At 37.2% G+C, this 8,750-nt stretch overlaps 1 protein-coding gene across 3 annotated transcripts; it reads left to right on the top strand.

Moving 5' to 3' along the window:
* Nucleotides 1-4,582: 4,582 nt before the first annotated feature.
* Nucleotides 4,583-7,941, top strand: neurod2 (neuronal differentiation 2). 3 transcript variants are annotated; one of them, XM_073828520.1, is made up of 2 exons: nt 4,583-4,732; nt 6,425-7,941. In XM_073828520.1, the coding sequence occupies exons 1-2, from the start codon at nt 4,713-4,715 to the stop codon at nt 7,524-7,526; spliced, it is 1,122 nt and encodes a 373-aa protein (XP_073684621.1). In that variant the 5' UTR covers nt 4,583-4,712; the 3' UTR covers nt 7,527-7,941. The 3 variants fall into 3 exon arrangements, with proteins under 3 accessions (XP_073684621.1, XP_073684623.1, XP_073684622.1); XM_073828522.1 differs by having other exon boundaries at nt 4,645-4,736; XM_073828521.1 differs by lacking the exon at nt 4,583-4,732 and adding an exon at nt 4,755-4,915.
* Nucleotides 7,942-8,750: the final 809 nt, after the last annotated feature.

Raw genomic sequence — 8,750 nt, 5'->3', positions numbered from 1 at the left:
GACGTGTCTGAATGGTTAGTAAACTTAATGTCACTTTGATTTATCTTTGTATAAGGGTATGTCAGGGTAGTGTACTGAGACAGATACGAACGCGATGTGTTTACTGAGGTATAGAGATAAACGCGATGTATTTACTGAGGTATAGCTGATTGAATGAGAGCAAAATGTGATCGGTTAACATAACTTACCCCGTCCTAATATTGAAATACATAAATGTGAGTGTTATGGTCTTTACTCATATGCAGTTGCGGGCTGTAAACACTTTTGCAGGCATTGCGTTAACGTTACCATTCTTAATGCAGTTATAACTGATCCAAAACGATTTAAAATAATTGTACACGACATCTTAATCATTAACAGACAACGTTTTAAACCGTCTAGCGTTACAAAGCTAAGCTTAATGTAGTTTTACTACAACGTACACAGTTTGTAAATAGACAATCACCTTAATGCATTGTTCATTATAAACGTGCGATTAGGAATTATATTGAGACGGATGTACATAGAGAAGACGACATAACCATGTTCTCTGAGAATGTAAGTTACACTTTAGCCGCATTCATCGTGAAACTTTAGCACATTATTTAATAGGTGATTAGCAAAGATTCATATAAAAAGAAATTACACTCACTTCTTCTGGTATAGATGAAGCAAGAACACGAATAGTTACATACCCATTTTTCAGCAGTAGGTTCGCAAAAACTGCTTTATACTGACCCTCGTTTTTAAAACAGTATGGTGAGAAATGATTCACGTAAACATGAACCCATTTAGACAGATCGGTGGCCACATTCCCTCAGTGCTGTCAGTTTACTTCTGACTCTGGTCGGGTCTATGCTAAAACACTACTGTCTATCAACTATCGCAGGAGCGGCCTCTGTCGGTGTTACGCCACAACGACAGGCATCTGAGAACGGCTCGATATGAGAAGAGGCAAATTATTTTACTTAATTAAAAGAAAACTACTGGGTGGATCTTTGTCATTCTAGGGTGGTTGTGTACACACTCTCCCAACACACATTTCAGTTCAAACTGCTTGTAAAAGTGCATATGGCACCGGATGACCCCTTTAAATGTTAATCAAAGATAACACAAGTAAACACAACATGCAGTTTTTGAATGAAGTGTTTTTTTTATTATTATGAAGGGAAAATAAAATCCAAACCCACATGGCCCTGTGTGAAAACGTGTTTGCCCCCTAAACTTAACTGGTTGGGCCACCCTTAGCAGCAACAACTGCAATCAAGCGTTTGCGATAACTTGCAATGAGTCTGTTACAGCGCTGTGCAGGAATTTTGGCCCACTCATCTTGGCAGAATTGTTATAATTCAGCCACTTTGGAGGGTTTTCGAGAATGAACCACCTTTGTAAGGTCATGCCACAGCATCTCAATAAGATTCAGGTCAGGACTTTGACTATGATATTCCAAAGTCTTTGTTTTGTTTTTCTTCAGCCATTCAGAGGTGGATTTGCTGGTGTGTTTTGGATCATTGTCCTGCTGCAGAACCCAAGTTCGCTTCAGCTTGAGGTCACAAACAGATGGCCGGACATTGTCCTTCAGGATTTTTTGGTAGACAGCAGAATTCATGGTTCCATTTATCACAGCAAGTCTTCCAGGTCCAGAAGCAGTAAAACAGCCCCAGACCATCACACTACCACCACCACCATATTTTACTGTTGGTATGATGTTCTTTTTCTGAAATGCTGTGTTACTTTTAGGCCAGATGTAATGGGACACACACCTTCCAAAAAGTTCAACTTTTGTCTCGTCAGTCCACAGAGTATTTTCCCAAAAGTCTTGGGGATCATCAAGATGTGTCCTGGCAAAACTGTTCCATGTTTTTGCCATTTGTGGATAATGGCTCTCACTGTGGTTCACTGGAGTCCCAAAGCTTTATAAATGGCTTTATAACCTTTTCCAGACTGATAAATCTCAATTACTTTATTTCTCATTTGTTCCTGAATTTCTTTGGATCTCAACATGATGTTTAACTTTTGAGGATCTTTTGGTCTACTTCAGTTTGTCAGGCAGGTCCTATTTAAGTGATTTCTTGATTGCAAGTAATCAGGCCTGGGTGTGACTAGAGAAACTGAACTCAGGTGTGATAAACCACAGTTATGTTTTATCTTGTGTAATCTTTGATTAATCTTTAAATTATTTTGATGATCTGAAACATTAAAGTGTGACAAACATTTAAAAAAATTCATCAAGGGAGCCAAAACTTTTTTTTTTACACCACTGTATGGTACTGAATCCATATTTTGTAATGTTTTATATACCGAACCCACTTAAATTCATTAAACTCTGCCAAAGTTTGAAATAAAGGAAGTATGTAAGGAAGTGCAAAGTGTTGCCGGTAAAAGTATCAAACTAACTGTAAAATATTCAGAATATTATTCCCTATAATGCACAAGGCTTGTTTTTCATGATTATGTCTTTATTATAGTATATATAAGGCTTGTGCAACGTAAAGGGCATATATTTATGTATATCTGAGTTAGTTTCGGCTCAAAACATAAGGTGCAAAGAGTTTAATTGGTATGAAACCGAATGTCTAATGAATGTCAAACGTCTAATCAACTTTACCTCAGTGTTTCTCCGGCGAACAACAGCCCATCACCAGCTTAGATTTGGCCGACACACCAGCATGAGAATTATCACTATTTTGGTGAAAAGTGATTACAAAGAGCGGCTGAATAAATTTTTTTGTTGACACACCAGGACAAGAATTAACACAATTTTGTTGAAAAGTGATTACAAAGAGCGGTTGAATACACTTAAATTAAACTGCTACTTTTTATTGCTAAATAAAGTTTGAGTTTAACTGTATGTAAGACTATGCTGTATTCACCCAAATAATTTCAGTTTGTATTATTTTTTTGTCCATGAGTGTTCTTGCTTAATAATAAATGTTCATCTTTTGATTATTGCTGTTGCCTGTAATTATGTGTGAATTTTAATTTCCAGCCCATTTTAAGCTAGCAATATAACAACTTTTAAACAGTAGTTATCTTAAATAAAACAACCCAGCATGTTGGGTAAAAACATTTAACCCAACCAGCTGGGTCAAAATAAAACAGCATGTGTTCTGTTCAATATTTACCCAGTGTTGGGTTGCCAAATTATCCAAATTGGCTTGTTTTTAACCCAGCATTTTTTAAGAGTGTAGGTAGCACATGTTCATTACATAAATATTTAAAATATATTGGTCTACATATGGTTATATGATACTCTACCCACTAAAAGCTGAATTATTTTATTGTGTTCTTCTTACACAAAGTAAACATAGAATATTCTATAAGTGACAGTAAAATAAGTGTTTTCTATAAATACACTAAAATGTCACAAAAGTGTGCTTGCGTTATGTGTAGCATATTTCTTAAAAACTTAACTAAGCACATATTCATTACCACAATACTTCAAGTATGCTTAAAAATGCAATTTAATACATTTTTAATGCATTTCAAGTAAGCATGTTTGGAGTACAATTATACTTTAAACATACCATCTGAATTTCAAGTACATTTAAGTACACTTAAGAAGACCTACTTCTTTCTCTCCTGGGTACCGGTATATTATCAAAATCCATAATTTTGGAAAAATATTGAAATACTCATTTTGTTATACTGCCCATGCCCTAACACTAGGTGGTGCTATATAATATTTATGTGGACAGATAAATATATTATATAGCACCACCTAGTGTCGGGAAGATGTGTGTCTGTGTAACGGTGCAAGTTTGGAACCATTCTGTCAAGTTTTGGGTTTCTCCATTTAGTCTGATGCCCATAAACCTTTGGGACTTAGTACTTGTCTTGAACCCCTAATAACAATAAATCGTAGGCTCTACATTTCAACAAAAACTATATGGATTCATCGCTTCATGCTTGGGGCCCTAATAGTCATAACAATTGTCACAACAAAAACAAGGTTTTAGCTTTTTAGTGTTTGCATTTTCAAAACAGCTGAACCCCTTATAATAACAACGTCAAATTCCAACAGTTACAATAGGGTTTCAGCACATCCAGCACCCAGCCTTCATGCAGTTCAAAATGATCACCACCAGATGTCCGACTAGAACCATATTTTCAATAAATAGAACCAGATAAAAAGTCCAGATTGAGCAGGGTTGGTCGCTAGAATAGCATTATTGACTGGGTTTCTGACTGAGCTCTGTTGTAGGGTATTACTTTACAGGAAAGTCAGTCACAAACAAATTCAAATAAGTTTACCAATTAAATTTGATTTAAAATTTCCCCAGATCGATCTACGCACAAATTATATAAGCAAAACAAAACCAAACGCAACAAAACAGTTTGGGAATGAAATGGACGAACATGATCATACATACTGTGAAAAACACGTGCATTTACGGTCTAAAATAGACTGATCAAACAAACAGGCAGACGACACACACTGAAATTGGTTTGAAAATTGTTAAATAATACATAAAGTTAAATTTACAAACATTGTTACAAAGAAAGATTCTGATTCACCACATTCCCTCACCCCATGTGTATCTGAGAATATCTGTGTGCACTTGGGTGTAGTTTCTATGCAAGCGTGTACACTTTAGTGAGGTGTACAGCGCAGCAGCGGCAGCGACAGATGGCGGGCTCCTCTTCCCTCGGGAAGGCAATCTCTACGAATGCGAGCGCGTGTCAATCACCCGCTCTCATGTGATGGCTCCTGCCAGTGACGTGCCCACCATATGGCCTGGCATCAGAGCAGGTATGTAACGCTGCCTGCTAGGGATGCCACACCGCCTTTCTGCAGTCCGGAAAAAGGATAACTCGTACCGGATCACAGACAATTGAGCTTCTCTTCTTTTTAGTCTTCTTAGCTTAGTAGGGAATTTTAGCGTGAAGATGGTGTAGACATACGCGCCCTCACCCTTAGAGCACCATAAACTAGGTGAGTTTTTGGTACGCGACAGAATAATCATAACAAATTCTAATAATTATTTTAAAGAAAATATGTCAACTGATGCTGGTCCAGTTTATTTATTATAAGATTTTTATCTTCGGTGTTTTTATCTTCGTTTAGATCATTTTATTCTATAACCTGTTATAATTAAAGCAGCCATATAATGTTACATTTGATAACGAACATTTGAACCGTCACGTTCAGAACAGATGTTTAATTTAAAACGGCTAGTTGGTTTATATGCTAATTCGGAGTATTCAGACATATTTCACAAAACATTTCTGTGACTGATTAGCAGATAATGTTATGTCGCAGGCTATATAATATGTTGTCCAAGAGAGGATTTAAAAAAAAAAAACAAAAAAAAAACATTTAAAATGGGTAAATCTGTTTAGAAGCCTCTTTGTTACATTTTCAAGGACTTTTGCTGAAATAATTTACATCGAGCTACTAATAATGCAAGCTTTTTTTTTTTTTTTTTGGGGGGGGGGGGGGGGGGGGGTATTAATGTCACCATTTTACCATTATGCATGCATTACTACCAATAATATCACATAACAATAGTTTACATAGTATAGCCTACAACTTATTTAAAAACAAAATTTTGTTAATCAGAAAGCGTTTTCAGGACAAAGACACTCGACCGGTCAGATTTTTTTAAACAATAAGATTAAGAGTGACATTGTTTTTTTATCACATAGAAATTAGCAAATTATCTTAGAGCGTGTTTCTTTCTACGGTTATATAACAAGCTGGGAATGGAAAGGAGGGGACAGGAGGTAGAGCGACAGTAGTTTTAGAACCTAGAGATTGCATTTCAGGAATCCCGCCCTTATTAAGAGGACCCGGGAATTGGCTATTGTGGTCATAAATGAGATCGTATTACAATTACTTTGACTTTATCGTTACAGCTTTTCTTTCGTTTCGTTTACCTTTTTATGTTTTCGCTGTTTTAATTTTTTTTAATGTGCTGGAATGCAGCCAGAATATAGAAATGAAAGGGTGAAGGGGGTACCCGCTGCTCAAAATGCCCCCCTGAGACCCAAAGAAAGGGGCCGCGCGTGCGAGGACTTGAGCGAGGGGCCAAACATGACTACAGAAATTGGGAAATGGGGAGTTAGACCGTCTGGCGACGTCTGTCTGTTTCCCTGGATGAGAATCATAACATTTTATTTTTGTCGTCTCCCACGAAACTCCCAACTTTATGAAATTTATGAAATTTATTAAATTGTCAATTAGCCTACTCATATTTTGGATGTCATATATAAATTTTTTTTTGCTCTTTATTTTTTAAAATAGTTCATTTCATCAAAGGTGACAGTGAAAACTACGTTTTAAACAACCCTTATTTACTTCACTAATGGCAGAGCGCATTATCTTTACATTCGCCGTTATTATTCTATTACCATAGGACGCTATTATTATTTCAAACCACAATTGAGCTGTACGATAATTTAAATTCCTGTTTAATAATTAAAACATGTTTCTATGTTTCAGTGCCCCTGCTATGTTGACTAGATTATTCAACGAACCTTCACTGCTTCCGGACATGCAGAAGTTCGGGGGCTGGGTGGATGACAGCGGGAGCGAGGACTCCAAAATCAAGGACGAGGAGCAGGAGCACTGTCGCCTAGGCGACGAAGACTTGGACGAGGGCGATGTGAAAGACGGGAGCAGCCGGGCTCAGTCGGAAATTGCAGGGGAGGATGACGATGATGATGATGTTGATGAAGATGATTGTGGAGATGATGGGGACGGAGACAGGCCCAAAAAACGTGGGCCAAAAAAACGCAAAATGACGCCGGCTAGGTTAGAGCGCTCTAAAGTACGGCGCCAAAAAGCAAACGCCAGAGAGCGCACGCGCATGCACGATCTAAATTCAGCACTGGACAATCTACGCAAGGTCGTACCATGCTATTCAAAAACTCAAAAACTCTCCAAAATTGAAACACTAAGGTTGGCGAAGAACTACATTTGGGCGCTGTCAGAAATCCTGCGGAATGGAAAGAGACCAGACGTGGTTTCATATGTACAGACACTGTGCAAAGGCCTCTCCCAACCCACGACTAATCTGGTGGCTGGATGCCTCCAACTTAACTCAAGGAATTTTCTAACGGAACAATGTCAAGAAGGAGCGCGCTTTCACGTGCCTAACCCCTCGTTCTCCATGCACGCATATCCATACCAGTGCTCCCGTCTATCAAGCACACACTGTCAGCCCGGATCCAATGCACATGGCCTCCGAAATCACTCTTTCTGTTCAGCCTATGAGGCTCTGTACACAGAAGGCACGTCCCCAGAATACAACAGTCCGGATTACGAGAGTCACCACAGCCCTCCGGTGTGTGTAAATGGTAACTTTGCTTTGAGACAACAGGAGTCACTGTCACCAGACGCGGAAAGAGGTTATCAATATTCTATGCATTACACCAATCTGCATGGCTCACGTTCTTCCACTGCTCATGGTCTTGCTTACGGCCCATCAGGAACTCGCAGCGGCAGCGCTCACTCAGAGAACCTTCCACCGTTTCATGATGTACACGTGCACCACGATCGGGCGCCTGCATACGAGGAACTCAACGCCTTTTTCCACAATTAGGTGATTTTTTCCCCCCTCTGTTAATGAGAGAAAGGGAAAGTGAGAGAGAGAGAGAAAGAGAGAGAGAGAAGAAGAAGACGAAGAAGTTCACTAAATTCATTTAGTAGTTTTTTTTTTTATTATTTACATTATTGGACAATAATCTTTAATAATTTTTTCAATAGTCCATAATGAACCTTAATGGTTAAAATCTGTATAAAAGAAGTGAATGAATCCAACTGCTAAAAACATTTTACATAGTGGGAGCGTTATTTCTGATTGATTCTAATGTTTGAACCATAATGAGTATCTAATGTAATAACTTAAGAAAAAAAAATGTGAAATGAACCAAATTGTTAAATAAAGTCTGTTTCTTGATCAAATAAATAAAGACGCATAATGTTCCAGAGTTATCTGGGGCTGTCATTTTCCACTGGGAATTGGTCAGGCAGAATTTTCTAAGAATATACTATCCAATTCAATTATAAACCAGCTCATGAGTACACCCATAACAGTAAAACTCCACAAACAACAATGAAAAAATAAATAATCGTATTTGTGTTTTGATTAAAATTTCAAATCAATGAAATTTTAAACTTATGAAATTTTACATATGACCAAAAGTTAGTCTAATGTTTTTTTTTAAGTTGATAGCTGCATTTTCACAATACCACAATCCGTCTAATTGTACAACAGTGCTGATATAAGCTAAAATGCAAAGCGGTTTGAGGAAGAATTAAAATAGAACGCATCATTATTTGTCGATATAAAATAAAGATACAGTCTGAACGTGAATCCTACCTGTAACGTGTTCATCATATTACATACATCTGTTTACATACAAACACGAGAAGAAGCATTTGAAAGAGATCTACAGAGGTTTGTGATAACATAAACGGAGAGGTATTCTTTCGACAAAATGGAAATAAATAGACCTGCTAATTATTTGTAGATGTCAGATCATTTAAAATTATAAGGAAGAACAACTGGTACTAACACTAACTACTGGGCTACTTCAAAAAAAAAAAAAAAGGAAAAATCAGCGCGTTATTGGTTGGTTTAAATTATTATACATTTATCGGCATACAAATAATAATTTTCATTTACTGGAATGTGTTTTGTATTTCCAACCTCAATGCGAGTTTTATTTATTTAAATATTTCACAGCAACTAAAATATCTTTACGGTTTTAAAGCGTCAACATTCCGCAATTGCTTAAATATGAATAGATGAACATATTTACAT

This window comes from Garra rufa, chromosome 22, assembly GCF_049309525.1.
Source record: "Garra rufa chromosome 22, GarRuf1.0, whole genome shotgun sequence".
In the NCBI taxonomy this organism is placed as follows: domain Eukaryota; kingdom Metazoa; phylum Chordata; class Actinopteri; order Cypriniformes; family Cyprinidae; genus Garra; species Garra rufa.
The sequence above is the reverse complement of the archived record's forward strand: the minus strand, read 5'-3'. Positions and strand labels throughout refer to the sequence as shown.

What these genes read in the sequence shown, in the direction of transcription:
- neurod2 (XM_073828522.1), top strand. Translation starts at nt 4,684, where the DNA reads ATGGCTCCTGCCAGTGACGTGCCCACCATATGGCCTGGCATCAGAGCA. An exon ending in CCTGGCATCAGAGCAGGTAT is followed by an intron (nt 4,737 to 6,424) that starts GTAACGCTGCCT and finishes TCTATGTTTCAG; the next exon opens with TGCCCCTGCTATGTTGACTA.